Source organism: Lissotriton helveticus, chromosome 1_2 (assembly GCF_964261635.1).
Source record: "Lissotriton helveticus chromosome 1_2, aLisHel1.1, whole genome shotgun sequence".
Classification (NCBI taxonomy): domain Eukaryota; kingdom Metazoa; phylum Chordata; class Amphibia; order Caudata; family Salamandridae; genus Lissotriton; species Lissotriton helveticus.
Genome location: NC_136058.1, coordinates 102,732,518 through 102,751,093, shown reverse-complemented (window position 1 = coordinate 102,751,093; position 18,576 = coordinate 102,732,518). Strand labels below are relative to the sequence as shown.

General features: G+C 43.1%; 1 protein-coding gene across 14 annotated transcripts in view; it reads right to left on the bottom strand.

Annotated features, from left to right (window-relative positions):
* DOCK7 (dedicator of cytokinesis 7) overlaps positions 1–18,576 on the bottom strand; it is an 870,736-nt gene that overhangs the window by 518,174 nt on the left and 333,986 nt on the right. For all 14 annotated transcript variants that reach the window (XR_013603568.1, XR_013603571.1, XM_078669468.1 and 11 more), the window contains 2 exons: positions 8,473–8,615; positions 5,355–5,448 (listed from right to left, as the gene is read on the bottom strand). Coding sequence is in view for 12 of the 14 variants with exons in the window: in XM_078669468.1 (XP_078525594.1) it covers positions 5,355–5,448; positions 8,473–8,615 (237 nt within the window). In the remaining 2 variants the exon portion in view is untranslated. The remainder of the gene's footprint in view (positions 1–5,354; positions 5,449–8,472; positions 8,616–18,576) is intronic.

The following is an 18,576-nucleotide window of genomic DNA, read 5'->3' as shown; positions in this document are numbered from 1 at the left end:
TTTGGCTACTCTAAAGAAACGTAATATTGGTGGGAATCTGGATGGACCACCATAGGTATTTGTATTTGTCGCATCGGATTTAGATGCTGAAGGGAATGTTTTCCGATTCGGGTCTTTCTTTACACGATTCTTTCGTGTCACTGGATGCACTTTTCAATTGTTTGCACGGTGCCTTTATGCAGGTCACGTTTTGATATGCCAATCGCCTTGCGCATCGCAATAAGAATAATTTTGGACACATTAAGGTCTAGGCTGTCTGACCATCACTTCAGTTTTTAGTTTTCAATAAAATATTTGTATATAGGTTCCTATGTATACGTGTATTGCTCATAAGTAACATACTGCATTTGCAAGAAATATACTTGTAAATATTGGAAGATAAATAAGGTATTTTTTGATGTTGTAGGTTATTTTTGAAAAAGTGGTTACTCTGAAGCCCAAGTCCTGAAGAGGCCCGCAAGTGGATGGGCTAAACGGGTCGACAATATAATGGAAGACATTCCAAAAATGTAAAAACACAAGAAATAAGTTCAGGAGCAATTGTGAAAAAATAAGGACAGAAGTTGATAACCTTGAATGCTCGATTGATAGGGTGATCTTTCGTATAAGGAATGCTCAGTGGGGAATTTTTGATGGTAGAGCATCCGGTTTGAATGATAGGGCTAAGACAAACAATAAGTCAACTGTATACCTTTTGTTTCTATTCATGTCTATTGTGGTACATTTTTATAATATATATATATATATATATATATCTATATATATATATATATATAGATATATATATATATATATATATAGATATATATATCTATATATATATAGATATATATATCTATATATATATATATATATATCTATATATATATATATATAACCCTTGTGCGAGTCTTTATCCAAAATAATAAACAGAAGAAAGAAAGAAAAGTGATAATAAATATACACTTTGTGATCGAAAACATTTGATATTTGTTTTGAGCTAACCTTTGGTTAGTGAGTCCTTCAAAATCGTCAGATTTGATCCAAAGATTAATCATTAGGGAGAGGTAATCCAAGTATCTCTCCTACCTATTTTTGTTTGGTTATCTATCCTGAGGCATTATCTTTTTTGGTATATTCAAGCTCGTCCACCCTGGCATTCAGTCTAAGTAATCACCTGCAGATCCAGCCAATGCCACACCCTCACACCTCTAGGCACAGCAGACATAACCTCACACTGGCTTGTGTGTAGCAGTAGCACCTGGTGGTTGTTTTGTTCGTAAGAACTTGCAAAGGGCTACTCTTGATAAAGGACAGAAGGCCGTGAGAGCCTGCCAGATGGCAGGCACATCCGGAGGATTGATGTGTCGCACTGTATGCATGCATATAGTATTTCTATAGCGTGAGATAGCCAAAGGGGGAGCGCTGTACATGGTCAAAAGAAAGCTTAAAGTCTGCGAAGCTGAGAAGAAGCTGAGCTGAGAACGGATTATGCATTGTGATGTATGGTTCTTTACACTTTCATAAATTGGAGCAAATTTGGGGCGGTCCTGATGTATATGTGAATGTTGTTCCTGATCCCTGGTACAAAGCTGGAGCTCTGGATGAGATTGGGAGATCGGTTTTGCCACAAGTAGTCGGTATCCTTCAATAAAGGTCACTTTGTCCCAAACATTGATGTCGTCTGAGAGGCACCCCCAATGCAGAGTCCAATGAAGATGGAGGTTCCACTGCAGAGATTGCATGTGGCAATGGACATGAGGCACCATTAAGAGGCACAAGGCCAAAAGACCAAGAAGCCTCACAACCATCCAAGCCGGAACACAGGATCAAGTCTGTCTTCATTGTTCAGCATTCCATCTATCATCTGTTCTTTTTGCTTTTGTCCCCCTAAGTGGGAATGCTATGCACAGACGTGGGGGTCCCGTGCTCACTGTGCCACTTGTTTCAAGCTAGCCTGGCTGCTGAGGGGTGATATCCCGAAACTGTTCCCAGGATGCTCATTTCGGTCCAGGGAGGACATGGCTTGGCACATCTCTGGACTGTTCTCATGAGGAGCAGGGTCAAGATTGATTTACATATGGATGGGTCCAAACTGACGTGTCCTTTTTACTAATAACTATGGCAGGATCTAAAGCGACCAAGGAGCACACAAATGTATAGATTTAGTATTATTGATGGCCAAGTGCCTAATTGCTATATCTGGGAGGTCCACTGAGGCCAATAGATTATTGCAACGGATATAAGAGACATATAGGATCAGAATAGGGGAGAAGACTAATCTGGAAAGGCTTTGGACTGGGATACCTTACCCGTACAATTCCCTCAAGGAAATTCTCTGACTTCATAGCTAATATAAAGAATACCTATTCACAATGGAATAGCTATACAAGGGCACATGGAAAACCGCTGATAAATATGGCTAGGTCAGTTAGTGGGATGTAGGAAGAAGATTGGGAAATATTTTCGGGGAACTGTTAGTTTACAAATTGCATAATCGGATGTTAGTTTGATATAAGTTTTGTAACTTTCTGTGGCAACACTGGAGAAGACTTGTAAGACCAGACTACTACACATTGGAATTGCCATTTGAGATACCAAAGTGTATGGATTTTGTTTTTTGGTGAGACTGCTGAACAACACAGTGCCTTTAGTCCTTGATGTTAAGCATAACGGAGATGTGTATCAGACAGGGACAGGCTCACAAAAAATGCAATTGAGTGATTCAGTGATACAGAATTCCGAATGCAATGTGCATCACCCTAACTAAAATTCAAGGTAAAGGTGGTCTCATAAGGATAAGAGGATGAGAAATGCAAGAAAAATTAAGTAAAAGTTGAGAAGGAGCAGCCCTGAATGTGGACATTTAGCAACATCCTGAATCAATCCTATTTCCCCACCTGTATAAGAGGTCAAATATTCAATGTTATTACATTTGGAAAGATTAGTTATGCTATAAAGGTAGGTAGACGATTACATTAACCTGACTTTGGGTGTGCAGGAAAATAGCTACTTTCTTATGAGGCACATTAATGGGTGTCCTACAAAGCTTTTATTCATTTACCTAAATGAGGTTTGTCGGTTGTCCAGTTTAAGAGTAATGCCCATTCTTCTTTGCTTATCTGTAGTTCACATGATTACATGGTGGGTCTAGGGGCTACTTTACTGAGTTTAGTGAATATACCATTTGAATTTATCTCAGAGCCTAATAAATGGTGGTAGGGATACTCTGAGCACTGCACGTTTAGTTGGTGTCTAGAAATGCCTGGAAACAACATTTTTCTACTAATAGTTCTCCTTAATACAGGTTCATTAGGTTGAGAAATGGCTTTGGCGATGTGACTACTATTCCGTTTATTGATAAGGCTTCAAAGGTTGGATTGAAATCAACCGTCCCATCTATATAAGCAGCTCTTTCCATCTACCTTCATTATTTAAGCAAGAGATATGGGAAGATTAACTATTATGAGAACATAGAACACAAATACTGACCTTCCTTCTGGAGAGCCAAATACTGAAAAAGGACACTCATATATTGGTCCCAGATTTTGCTAGTAAAATGTCAAACTTCCTCTAATTTCAAAAAATCTCAAACCTTATTGGATTTAAAGTGGTATAAAGGCAATTTTAACTTTTGCACCACCACGTTTTGCACTCCCACAAAAAACAAAAAAACAGCTCTGCTGTAAACAGGCGTTGTAGCACACCACCGGGGCATTCAGCCTCTCTGGTTGGTGAGTGAGGTTCGGTTTTTTTAACAAACAGGAGTGACTCCTGCCAGCTCCTCTCCCGTTTAGGATTCATTCTTTTGTTGCTTTTTTGTTCATTCGATACTCAGGGGATCAAGAGTGACTCCCTTTATATTCCCTTGCTCTCTTGTTGTTTGGTTATACCTAAAGCTTTGACCACTGGAGTATATGAACTTAATCCAACTCCATGTAAATGATCTCCCACAAGTTTCTGTCGAGCAAAATGTATTATTTATAGGTAAGAAAAACAAATTCCAGTACTTCCACTAAAAACACTAGGGGGCAAGTTAGAGCTTGGCAGACAACGTTAACTCTGTCGGGATGGCAGAGGACATTACCTCCACTAACCCAAGGGACCTCTGACCTCCCCATTTATAGATGTCCACCGGCCCCACAGATATCTCTCTACATTGGCAAGAACCATCGTCATGGAGGCCATCAAACTTTGCAAAAGATTTTTTGCTTTTCAAAAACAAACTCTTGAAGCGGAGGTTTGTTTTTAACAAACAAGAAAATGTCCCCCCCACACCATGCAGATTTTCTCCTACGGTCTGGGGGTTATTTTGCGTTTATTCCAATCTCTCACCACTATGTTCTTCCAGGTGTTGACGAACAGGTAAAACAAAGGCATTTCACCATCCAACCTATATAAGATGATTACTTAAGGTCCACCCATCTGCATTTGAATGAAGTCAAGGCACCTCATATGTGTCTAACATATTTTTGTTATGTGCCCTTCACAAAAGGTAATTTTGAAGTTGGGTAAACCTTTGGTCTGAGGCACCTCTTTCCCCTCCCAAATATGTATGTTAAATGGGCTAATACTCTTGCCTGAGAAATATCCAAATCTTTGAGGGCCAACGTCCAGAAGCGAACCATCAAATCCTTGAAATCGTCTCAATTAAAGAATTATAACATAAATGTTATGGCTTAAAGGTTTAATGCCTTTCTAGGATGATTGTCATATATGCCAGAAAATAAAAGTTGGAGGGGTAATTCAGAGACAGGACCTTATTACATACTTGGTGGTCCCAAGAGATAGGTCTGTAGTAAGCAGGTAACAGGCATTCAATTGTCTTGGTAATCCTACTAGGTGTTACAGAATAAAATACTCAGGGCCCCTAACTTGACTCTATTTCAAGCTTGGAGATGCACAGACAAGCCTTGCTAAATAATTTTCCATTTTACAATCTGGAATATTTCTAAGATAGAGAAAAGATTTGCCATGCTTCAAAATAGGGTAGACAAATGTGAAATATTTTTTCTACGGGAGGCTCCTCTCTTGCCTTGCTAGAAGATATCTGGCGAACCCATTAATGATGTAATGAAAAACCACTTTAATCAATATTAGAAAGGTTTTGATTGCATTCGGACATTTGGTGTTATGAATTAAATGTGCCAAAATAAACAATATTGAAGAAAAATATTTAAATTCTGATGTCTTATATGAGCAAACGTACATTACTTCTTTAAGCACACAGAAAATCAATATTTATTTCACAAGTCTATAGTACTCAGATAACTATCCAAAGAACATAGACAGGGCTAAGTAATTGGCTATTTATTGTTATGTTAAGACACTTTCGTTAGGACTAAAAATTCTGAGCAATATCCAAAATACAATACCTGTAATTGGTCTTAATCTCCGTAAAACAGAAGATGGTCGTCTCATATCCGCAAGGAATTTGTACAAATCTTCATCACTTAACCGATCTCCTTCCTACACAATTTTTAGAAAGTGGAAATTACTGATGGAAATTTGCTAACATTACTACAAAGACGATGATTTTTTAAAAAAACAGTAAAATCATGAAAGCGTCTACAAAATATAATAAAGTCTTCTAGTCTGCTGCAGAGGGTTATACATGTTGTTAAAGGTCTTGACCCTGAGATATAGGCCCGAGCCACAGGCTCTGGCCTTTACCAACATTTATAGCCCGAGGCACAAGTGCAATAACGCTGCTAGAACATTCCACCCACTAAGGGTAAAATGTACTAAATTAAAAAGGGAGAAACATTAAGACAAACATTGTAACGTTGGAGCTCCGGGCTTACATTAGCCATTGTAAGCCCAGAGCTACTCCTTTTTCTTCCATGGAGCTCTCAACATTCCAATGTTCTAAAAGAAGTTATAATATTTAGGGAAGAAATCTTTCAACATTCCAGCTGTTACTAAAACGGATGTGGTAAAGTTGCTGGTCTACTCAAGAGTAAATACAGATGAGGTAACAGAACCACCTGCGGAAAAAAAATTATAGCTGCAAATGTTTAAATGTGGCAAGGGATTTCCCACATCAGTTTTAAACATTTTAAGTGTTTGACCATGTTCACAATTTAAATTCTACTTTTTTATTAACAATACCTTTACCATGTGGCACGGGAATGGGGAGCCTCGAACCCCCCCGAAGCTAGAGGAGTGGAGGAGGGGGATGGACGTATATATGGCCGCTAAAAGAGTTACTTATAAAGCGAGAGGCTGCCCGAAGAAGTTCTCTAGAGTGTGGGGGAAATGGCGACGTTACTATGGCTTGGATGGGGGGCTCTGAGGGGGTGGAGAAAGTGACTCTGGCAGCTCTACTGTACATGGGATGGACTTGGATACAGCTGCTTTTCTACATGGATGGTGGGCTCCTCTATAGCAAAGCGATGATATGTTTTGTCCTATGCCGAGGGAGGTGGGTGGCGGGTGGAGGTAGGGTAGAAGGAGGTGGACAATTCAATGTGACATGCTTATTATGTTCTGTGTTGGAAATGCAAATACAAATAATAATTTTAAAAAAAATACCTTTACCAAATGTCTGATTTTCTAATACCACAGCACACAATGCTACCCCACAATATGTAATGTCAGTTGGTTTAGCCATGATATGATGGCCTGAAATCAGAAGTCTTACGGCCTGTGACGGGAAGATATCACTAAATGTGAACTTACCCTTTCAAGAACAAATTAAAAAGGGGAAATACCACTAACCAAAATAAAAGGCTGAGATGAACATGACAAGCAAAATGGCATGTAGAGGGTGGTGTTCAGGACATACAAGGGTAATCTATAATGAGCTAATAGTAGCTTATTGATTTATTTGCAGGGGAAGACAAAGAGACTCTCAAGTTAGTCACTTAAAGCTATACAAGAAGAATCCAAAGAAGAGAAGTCAAAGAGAAACCTATCTTAACTTTGCTTGCCTTATTGATTCCAGTATAAGCAACATTCAATAACATGTCTAGTGCAGAGAAAGTCAGTTAATGTTCTGACTTCTGAATTCTATCACAGGGCTAGATTTAGAGTTAGACGGTAATGGGACAGCTGGAGGAAATACTAGTCTGGAGGAGAACACAAGAAAATGTCCACCAACAAATTATCACTATGCAGATGGAAATCTTAACGATCCATTCTTCTCTGGATTTAACAATTCCTTCAAAGTTCTGAGGATTTCCTGTTACCATACAACTCTAAGTAAAGCCATTTGTACCCTATGTGAGTGGCAATAGAAAACCCTTCCAAATTCTGTAGAAATTGATATATCCAAAGGAGAATCCACTAGACAAATTTATGTCATCGTATTGGTCAGGTGCACATCTAGATATTAGATGGTAATGTTGCTTGAGACCTAATATGAATTCATTTTAAAAAATCCTGATGATAGTTGAATTTACTAATTGAAATCTTGTGCATTCTCATCCAAAATTCATTGGATTTTCAGTCACCACTCAACTCTAAATCTGCCACTTCTTCCCGTCCTTCACATACCTCTGTTGTCCACTGGAGCCTGGTTCTCACTCAAAATAATGTAAAAGTGGACAAACTCTTTGAATGGTAGAACATGAAATTTTACCTGGATGTTCAGATATCCAGAACACAGGTCCTATCATATACCAAATGTATCAATGTATTTTCTGCTGTAGCGCAGTCAATACTTATGGTGAAGAGAAAGTTTCTTTGACAAAAATGTTCTTTATTAGATCTAAGGCATGCAATTCACAGAAACCCATATGTTTTTGAAGGATACGCATTGGCTAGCAAATAATTTGGTAAATATAAATTTGAAGTCAGGGCCTATAAAAGACTGAGGTAAGACGAATTAAAACACTGACATGCTGGGAGATTTTCTGCTCCACCATTCCAATGCTCGTTTCTCCCGGCTTATTTTAGTACACTGTGAAGGGAATATTCTAATAGCATTCTGCAGCTCAGGCCCATAACTTGGAAACGGAGCCTTTAACAGTCATATTAATTCTGTGCAACAGGCTAAATAATCTATTAGAACATTGGAACGTTGAGATGGAGTTTAAAGGAGAACAACGACCATGACATGTGGAGCAAATGAAATTACAATTCTAGAGGGTGAGCACGTCCAGAAAGAGATGATTTCACAGAGATGCTTACTAAACACAAACACCTTCAAGACAGCAGTGAGAGCTCCAATGAAGACAATGATGGCGCACAGAGCTAATAATGACTGGTGTCATGTTTCTGTTTCAAGATTCTAATGTTTCTCTTTCTGTTTCTCCCTTTTTAATTTAAGAATTCTACCCTTTGTGGGTGAAATGTTGTCTTGGGCTATATCGGTTGGATAAGGCCCTGTCCATCAGTATTTAAGAATTTTGTTCCAGGGCCTTTAACAACTGGCATTGCCCCATTTCATCAGACAGAGAAATGGAGTGAAACGGTTCTTACAATTGGTCTCATCATCTCTAGTATTATAATTAATATTACTGTTAGTATAGGATAATGTACGCAGGGTACCTGTTTGAAGAAGTTTGTGACAGTCAGTGTGGCTGGTCTGAAGCCACTCAGGTTACAGGCATCATCTCCACTAGTGGTTCTCTCAAGTGAACGTCTTCCAACAATACTGGAATTCCTCCTCTCCGACCATGAACCTTTGCGCTCTGAAAAAAACCAGACAAACATTCTAGAAGTGTGGTCACAGTTAGCTGAAGACATATTTTTTGCACATTAAAAGTCTGTCACATGCAAAGGTCATGCAATAAGCTTGACTGAACAAGGGAATTAGCTCCAGGATTGCACCCCAATCAAAAGAATCCATGGGAATACATCTTTGTTATCCTGACATACACAGTCCAGTGCTCATTTGTGACTATACAAGCTTTCATTACGCAAAGCGCTACACATTCCAAGAACAATTTAAGGGTTGTGATAAAAGCACTGTGGAGGCTGCACATTGGTGATTAGCATGTTAATATAGGTAAGTGATGCAGAGATTGTATCATTCAAAATAACTTACTCTCTGTGTCAGCAGAGGGATGCGTTGTGATGTTCTGGCATTTGTATAGTGAAGCCTAGTGCTTTCCAGATGGTCGGATAGATGGCTGCTTTGTCTGTTGTGCATGCCTGGCAGAGTTTGACCTAGTATCATTCATTTCAACAGACCCGATTCAGATGGGAGACAGTGACTCCAAATTTTCAAAGCCAAAAATGGCTTTACTTCAGCTATCTCCCACCTAAAATTGCCATTGCTTCAATATGTCAATAGGGAAAATACATCCCCACATTTTTTTTCCAAAATCTCCTACACCTTCCAGTTGTAAAATGTTGGCATGTATGTTAGATGGATCTATGTGGGGAAAACAGCAAACTTGTGGCTGAGCTAGGGTATTGCGTAAAGAAGAGATCCCAAAATCAGCACTTCTATGGCACATGACTGCAAAAAATCTAATTTATTAAAACCATGCTTTTTTCTTTCTTCCCTAGATCTGACTGCCCCATTATCTGAGACCCCATTTAATAATCTCCTTGTGTTCTTCTTATTAAATAAGTCTACTGGAACTGTATTGCATAAAGTAGTCCTTGATCTCCAAGGATTCATTTTCACTGCCTAACTCCTGTAGATAATTAGCCAAATACAAAGGAAGAAAATAAAGACTTCATGACGAGCTCCAACATATGCAAAACTACTAATACAAGGAGGTCACCTCTGATGTCAGACAGTTATGGATAGGACTAATGGGACAGGTTAGTTAACAATGGATAACGTTTTGACACCATTATTTATTTATTTATTTAATTTGTATAGCGCGTTATAACCACCGGGGTCTCTAAGCGCTGTTTGTCCAGATTGCGTAGTGGGGTTCAGTATATTATAGCAAAAAAATGAACAAAAAAATCTGCAAGAGAGCTCTGTTTTTACCTTGGACCTATTTTTCAAGGGCTTCATACAGAAGACACTTATAAACCAAAGAATGAAGAGAAGTAGGGACGAACAGAGGAACATGGCGGCGGCAGGCTGACGCCGGTCGCAGGGGCTTGGAGAGGCGGTGTAGCGGCATAAGTGTATATGGCGGCTTGAGAGAGTGAAACTGTGGATTTTCCCACTTGGTGAGAGGATGATGTTTCGTACCTCTAGTTTCGTGACAGATAGGATTAACTGACTCCTTTTCCGTTCTCGGCTCCCGAAAAAACCTGTACAGCAAAGCGGCGGCAGTAGCGCTCTACGGCGCTAGGACCGCGGAGGCAGCGGATGAGCGGTGAAGCAGAGGTCGAGGACGTGCTCCACGAAGCAGGCTCCATACCATCACGGCGGCCTGGAGGACGTTGGAAGAGTCTCTGGTGCCGGGCGCGGGCTGCTCTAGCATGAACTCAGTTTCGAGGGCCAGTTTGTAGCGATTACCTCCATCAGTACCCTAATTCTCCACAGCTAATCCTGGTAAGGAGTTTCCAAGGAGGGAAGGAGCGGCAGCGGGACTGCATGGATCTGGATTCTGTCGAGGCTCAATTGGTTAACCCCTTGTGTGGGGGGGGCAGCTGCACAGCAGGTAGGAAACCCCTCTTTACAGGCCACCATCTTTCTAAATTATAGTGGTAAAAGAAATCCTACAGGGGGACAGGGAGAGCTGTCAACTTCACCTCTGAAAAGTAGGAATAGATATCAATTAAGGTCGCAACAAGAACTGAGGTCGAAGGGTGTACTGGACTCTGTAGAGAGAGAGGGACCAACACCGCTAACTCCTTATAAAAGGAAAAAAAAGCAGGAGGCATTAAAAAGGTAAAAGGCCCTAAGGTGGTTCAGCATCCCCAAAAGAATACTCCATCACTTAAGACCTTCTTTAAAATTATGGAGCAGGTTGTAAGCTTGGAGGGCACCCCAGATACGGCCATATCAGTGAAGGAGCCTAGGGCCCCCCCTTAGTGCTAGAAAACCGCTATGCACCCTTAGAGAGTGTGCCGAACTTAGGAAATGCGGAGAGCCTAAATGGAGACCCTATTGTTGTCTCATGTGCGGGTCCATCAGTTGCCAGCAGTACTAATCACCTCTCCCTTCCACAAGCCCCATAGGTCTCTCTAGGGACACCGGACTTTCCGGATCCTTTGCCTCCACATGTTAAAGTAGACAGCAGTATTCAATGCCAATCTCAGGCTCTAGTCCAGGCCCAGTCGCAGGTTCAGGTCCGGGGAAGCGAAATGCAGTCAGGTTGTCCTGATGGAGATGGGGATAGGTTGGGTTCTTTATTGCAGTCATTAAGGGGGGACCTTATGACTAAGTTTTAAATTTCCAAGAATAACCAAAAAAGTATTCATGATAGGTTCGATCTCCTGGAGTCTAGACTGGACGATATTTGTGTGTGGACAGGATCACTCGAGTTGAAAGTTACCACACTGTCAGAATCCGTTCAAGGAAACTCTAAGGATATTGATGCCTTAAAGACTCAGAATCGGTCCCTGATGATGGATATGGAAAGATTAGAGATGCAAGCCCGCAGGAATAATCTCAGAATTCTGAAGATCCCTGAAGGGGAAGAGATGGAGGATATCAAAGGATTTGTATGCAAGTTATTAAGGGATGGAATCTTAAAAGATCGGCCTGATATAGATCTGGAGGCAGAGATACAGGGACCCCTTTAGGTTACATCCAGACAGGAAAGCACCTAGGAAAATACTTGTTAATTTCCAGACCTATAGTGTTAAGGAATTAATTTTAGGAAGGTGCTTATCTCGATCTACTCTTCTACATCGGGCCAATCCATATCAAATTCGATCAGACATTGGGGGAAGAACTGCGCAGAGGCAGTGGGAACTGGGCTCTAGAATGCCTGAACTAGGATCACATGGAGCACAAGTTCAAATGAAGTTCCTAGCTCTACTAAAAATTAATGTGGAGGAACAAAATGCACAACTGTAGTCAACCTGAAGATGTTGATGACCTCCTATCTCAAATGAAACCGAAAGGTTGATAAATCCCACCTTGGACTACAAGGAAGGGGTGAAGAAGAATACTAAATGCTGGCGGGAAAAAAAAAGAGTTTGTTCACAAAAATAAAATAAACCAAAGAACAGTAAACATACATAGTAAAGCACACACATTCCTAATACAAAGTTTAATATAAACCTTCCTGTGGTCAGCACAGGTTTCCATATCACTAAGTTTGTGATATATGCACCTGGGAATCCAGTATAGGCAAAATGTGAGCATTTTATTATGAGCTTTTGGCGGACTCTACTTCTAGGCAAGATGAAGATGGCCTCTTGTAGCAGTTTGATCTAGCCATCTCAAGCACTCCCTCAATGTCTAAACAAACTACAATTTAGGAAAATCTTCAGAAAAGGTTTTACTTGGAAAAATGATCTCGGATGACTTTTGCGACCAGCCTCAAAAGACTCCAGCCACCCACGGGCCATCCTTAGAACCCGGGACGACAGAGCAAGGCCGCAGCAGATTCTGCTTCGTCTGTTGACCAATTGTTCCCATCTGTCAAAGCAAACATGTCTCCTGATCTCTTCCCCACTGCAAATTATGAAATGAAATCTCAGACTTTACAAGGCCATTGCACTCTGAGATCGCCTTCAAGAAGTTTCTATTATAGCAAGTCACAGAAACCATACATCAATTACCATTTCAGGATTGTGCCTCTGAAAGGTCCATAGAGCTTGACAGAGTAAGCCACAGCTCCTGCAGAGTTATTTATAAGGTAAGCAGGGCGGGAGAAGTGTAAATCACGTTATTCCAGTGCGTTTGAAAAGCTGTTAGGGCTTGGCAGTGACAGTGATATCACAGGCTTCTGACTTTATGGAAGGACCAAGAAAGTCAACGCAAAGACGACCGGGTAGAGTCAGTCCCATCTCAAGTGTATGACTCTGAAATGCAGGTAAGATCACATGTACCTCAGAAAGGCTGTGAGGGATCAGCATCCCAGACTTGGACCTCTAAAAGGCAGACAGCGTTGGGGCATAATTACAGACATATTCTAGGTGTGTGCCTTATAAGGTATTAGGGTTTAGGTAGAGCCTGTCTGATGCTAGGTATATACTTCTGGATGGAATGGACATGGTGACAGTAAGTTTGACATCCAAAGTGTGCCTCAAAAGGCAGGTAGTTCTGATACAGTCAATCATGTTATGTGCCTTTGAAAGGCTGATAATGCGGTGACAGTGTGGGTATGTACCCCTAAAGGGCTGGTATAGCTGGGTATAATCAGTGACCTCATCGGTTTGTGCATTCCTAAAGGCAGGTAGGGTGGAGTCAGATACGCATTAGGCACATGTCTGAAAGACAGGTATGACTGGATCAAGATCACTTACATGTTAATGTTATTTTGTTTGTACTAACACTTTGCACATAGCATCAGATTTAAAACATGGCACTATCATCACCATCACAACCCCTCCCTCATCCTCTTTATACTCCTTCTTCAGCAGTAAGTATTGTCCTGTCAGTCGCGGGATATGTTCTCGGTGTATGGGGCAGAACTAGGTCACCACCGATGTAGCCTCTATAGGAGTTCAAGTCTTTCTACAGTTTACCCCACTTCTGGGGACAACCCCTTGCTTAATAGGTAAACGTTTCTGCTTCATATACTAGCCCATGTAAAATTTCCAGGCCCTCAGCTCTGGGGGTTGCTCGGCTCCCCATGCTTTCATTATGTTATGTTTCACCACTGCCAGGCCCAACATCATCCAGGTTCATTGTGGTTGGCCATCAGCTGTATCCCCCTAAATATCCAGCACACACCATTTAGCGGTGATGGTTACACACCCTCCCCTCACCTCTTTCATGCAATTTACGACATCAGTTCAGAACTTTTGTAATGCTGGGTATTTCCATAGGATATGTAAGAAGGTACCAGTCTGTTCACACCAGAGTATGCAGTGAGCGCCCCTAACCCTCCCCATCTTAACCATTGCCATGCAGGCATACTATGAGCGATGTAGAATTTTCAAATGGCCCAACCTGAATCCCGTATGTATGGCAACTTTTCTAGGGGACACTAGGGCTTCCTCCCATTCACTGTCCTCTAACTCTCTGACCCTCCCCATGACATCTGGCATGTGATTTATACATTTTTTATAGGTCAGTTTCATGGCCTTTCTGGGCATGTGTTCTTCTAGAAGCCTATCCTCTAACGGGGAGGATTCCGGAAGGTCGGCCCTGTGAGTATCTCCTGAGTGCTTGCCTAAGTTGGATGTATCGGTATATCTCTATGGAAGCCACTTGGTATTCCTGTTGCAGGTCGGGCCAGGGGATAACAAGTCCCTCTGACTACACTTCACCCATTCTAGAAATCCCTATGAGGTTCCATGTATCAAATCCTGGCAGGTTCCACAGGGTACCCAGAATTTCGGCATCCCACAGTGGGGTGACTTGTGTAATCACGTTCTTCCATCTTCACTTGGGCAGGGCTGTTCACCATAGGTGCCATACTGTCTGCACGGACCCCGATTTGTTGCCATGTTTTGCCTTTCCATAAGGAGCATGCAGGTATCCGCAGGGGCGCAGCTCTAGTCTGTCCAATCGGAACACTGACTCCTCCAGCATGAGGTGGACCCAGCTGATAATGGTAGTCAGTTGTGTCGCCCAGTAGTATTTGTGGACATCTGGTAGCGTGATGCCTCCATCATACCACCCCTTTGTGAGCTTAGATAGTGGAAAGTGCACGGGCCACCATGCCACAGCAATGTTCAGATTTCTCTCTCAATGGCCTTGAAGTAAGAGTTAGGTACTACATGCAGGATGTTTTGAAGGGCATATAGGAAGTGGGGCAATAACATCATTTTGAATAGCGCCACTCTCCCTAGCAGTGAGAGCGGAAGCGATCTCCAATGCCACACGTCTCGTCGGAGCCTTTCCAGTAGGGGGCAAAATTATGCTGGAAAAAAGAGGTCATCGTCTGGTGTGATAGAGATTCCCAAATATAGGAAACCCACAGTTGTGACCCTCACCGGGCAGTCTAGGGGTATTCATGGTATTGGGTCCTTTTGTGCTAATTTGTGGTGTAACCAGAGTAATTACTGAAGATCGCTATGATCTGCATTAGTCTGTTTAGGGTTAGGTCCGAGTCTGTTACATAGAGCAGCACGTCGTCTGCACACAGAGACACTCGGTTCTCTCATCGCAGACCTTGGACCAGCGGATCCTGTTGGCTCCATGCTGTCAATGGCTCTAATGCCAAGGCAGAGATCAGCGGGGAAAGAGGACAGACCTGCCTGGTGTCTCTCAGGAGCTTAAACTTCCTGGTTTCCCCACTGCTAACTCTGACCTATGCGAGAGGCTCCGAATTTGGGTCCAAAGCCTTGTCTGGCGAATACTTCGAAGATAAAATTACTTTCTACTGTATTGAAGGCCATTTTGATGTCTACCGACAGGAGTAAGGCCCGTTCTTGCAAGTTGTCCTAGTAACCCATGGAGGCATCTGAGATTGAGGGTTATGCTCAGTGAGGCATAAATCTGGATTGATTTAAGTAGATCAAGGACTGGATCACTGCGATCAATTGCAAGGCTAGAATCTAGCTACAGTTTTCATAACTGAGTTTAAGAGCGAAATGGGCCTGTGTTAGGCGCGGTCCTCAGGGGTTTTCCCTTCTTTATGAATGACCATTATTATGGCAAGTCTCTGGTCTCGAGGCAGAACCCTCCGCTGATAACTTTCTTTATACATGTTTAAGAGATGAGGAGCCAGCTTGGAGGCCATCATTTTATACAATTAGATTGAGATTCTGTTTGGGCCCAGGGCCTTACCGTAGCGCAGCTCCCTGCAGCCCTCATATATCAGATTCCAAGAATTCCCGGTCTGAACCTGAGAGGCATGGTAGCCTGATGTCTTGTAGAAACTCTTTGATGTCCTCAGCCATCGTCTGCAGAGCTGGGGAGTATAGTTATGCATAGTAGTCTGCAAATGGTTCAGCTACGTGAGTTTGCTCCCTAACTAATTCTCCCTTGTTCGTTTTGACTTCTAGAGCCCTTTGCTTGAATTGTTCTGTTTTGTCGTGCCACGCCAGCAATTTGCCTACTTTATTCCCCACCTCATAAAGCCGGTGCTGGGTGGTATGGGAAAAGCTGTAGCAGCATCAGTCACCTGGTATCTGTATTCTCTCTGCTTCAGGGCAAGGGCGTGTCTCGCCTCCAGCCCGTCGGTCATCACAAGGAGGTTCTCCTAGGATAGAACATCTTGCTCTAGTTCTTCCAGCATAGCCCTTTTTGTCCTTCATGTAGTTTGAAAGGAGGGATATAGCTCGCCACTGACCACAGTTTTGGTGGCTTCCCAGAGGGTTTGCGCTGTGTCAACTTAGGCTCGGTTGTCAGTAAAATAGTTTTCCGTCTCACTTTGTACCCCCTCCCGGACCATAGGTTGTTTCATCTACCACAGATTAGTTGAATCAGATCCACTTTCGGGCCTGGGAAGTGAGCAAAGCACGGCCCATATTGGTTAACTTTTCTAATATTTCCCTCGACAGGTAGCGAAACTTGGAGAAGAATGGTACCTGTTGATAGTGTGTAAGGAGGTTGTCTAAGAATGAGAGGCTCCTGTGTGTGCCTAAGTGGAATATGGTTGGTCCCGAGGGCTGTAATGAAGTCAGACAGTGGGGTCTCGGCTGTTCCTACGTTCCTGGAGGGCCAACGGTCCTGACTCTCGTTCAATGTTAGGTTGAAGTCCCCTCCCATAAGGAGCATTCCCTCTGGCAACTGGAGCAACAGATTGCTCAGGTATGGGAATGCGGAGGCATTTAAGCGCGGTGAGACATACACCAAGCACATATTGAGCTATAGATCCTCCCATGACCCCAATATTGCCACAAATCTCCACAGCGGTTCTGTCCAGGACCTTTGAATTGTGAGCAGGAGTGTTCGTTTCAGTAGGATACCAACCGCCCTAGAGCCTGATATGTACCTGGTGTGTGCCACCATCTTGTAGCCCCATCTATCTAGTTCTCTGTAGTTGTTTCCCATCATAGGAGTCTCTTGCAGGAGGACCACATCTGGCGCCTGGTGTCTAAGATTTAGCAATACCACCTCTCTCTTGATTTTGTCCCCAAGTCAGTTTACATTACAGGACATTATCTACATGGAGGTGCCTCCCACCACTGTATCTGAATATCTCCTCAGGAGTGGGATTTCAGCGGTTATGGGGAAACTCTTTAGGGTCTTCGGGGCGAGGTGGGTCAATGAGGACAGTTCCTTTCTTCAGTGTGCCTAGCCAATGCATTCAAATCAACAAGAGTAATAACGAACAAGTTACTTACCTTCGGTAACGATATATCTGTAAGAAACAGTAGTTAGTATTAGATTCCTTACCTTAGAATATCCCCAGGCGTCAGTCTGGATCCGGAAACTTTTGCGTAGCAGTACCCCTGCGCGTCGGTAGGCGTCGTCTGCAGGCGTCCCCTGCGGCTCCGCGTCCGTCGTCGGCGTCGTGATGACGTCGCTGGAGTATATAGACGCCGCCTCCGCGCGCTGACGTCAGTTCTTTGCACACAGCTTTTCCGCGCCAGAACACGCAGAGCCATGTGAGAACCAACACTGGTGCCATTTGAAACTAGGGCCCTGAAAGGGATGTCCTTAACCCTAGGTATCAGTTCGCAGAACGGGGAGGATGGGTGGGGCGGTAAGGAATCTAATACTAACTACTGTTTCTTACAGATATATCGTTACCGAAGGTAAGTAACTTGTTCATCTGAAAGAAACAGGTTAGTATTAGATTCCTTACCTTAGAATAGATACCCCAGCAATACCAACCCCGGTGGTGGGTCTGCGAACCAATACAACCTACACCAGAAAGTCCTGGAGGACCGAACGGCCAAAGAAGCCATCCCTCCGGACTTGACTCTCCAGGCAGTAGTGCCTCGCAAAGGTGTGCAGCGAGGCCCACGTAGCCGCCTGGCAAATGTCCTGCAAAGGGACTCCCCGGCCCAGGGCAGTAGTAGCCGCCGTAGCCCGAGTGGAATGGGCCCTCAGCCCAACAGGAGGCTCCTTCCGAGCCAAAGAGTAGCATGCTTTGATGCACAGGACGACCCACCGAGAGATGGTGCGTTTCTGTACCGCCCTTCCCTTCTTCTCACCCACGTAGCCAACAAACAGTTGGTCATCCACCCGGAACTGGCGTGTGCGATCCATATAAAATGAAAGCGCACGTTTTGGGTCCAGACGATGGAGCCGCTCTTCATCTTTTGAAGGATGCGGAGGCGGGAAGAAGGAGGGTAAGGTGATGGACTGCCCGATGTGAAAAGCAGAAACTACTTTGGGCAGGAAAGAAGGCCTAGTCCTAAGAACCACCTTGTCAGGATGGACGGACATGAAAGGAGGTTTGACAGAAAGAGCCTGGAGCTCACTCACTCTCCTGGCAGAGGTGATGGCAACCAGGAAGGCCGTCTTAAGAGTGAGAAGACGGAGAGGACAGGAATGAAGCGGCTCAAAGGGAGCACACATCAAGAATGTCAGAACCAGATTCAAGTCCCACTGAGGCATCACGAACGGAACTGGTGGATACATGTGCGTGATGCCTTTCAAGAACCTCAGTACAATAGGGGACTTGAATAAAGATGGCTGATCAGGAAGCCTTAAGAAGGCGGAAAGGGCAGAAAGGTAGCCCTTGATAGTGCCCAGAGCAGAGCCCTGCTGGGCAA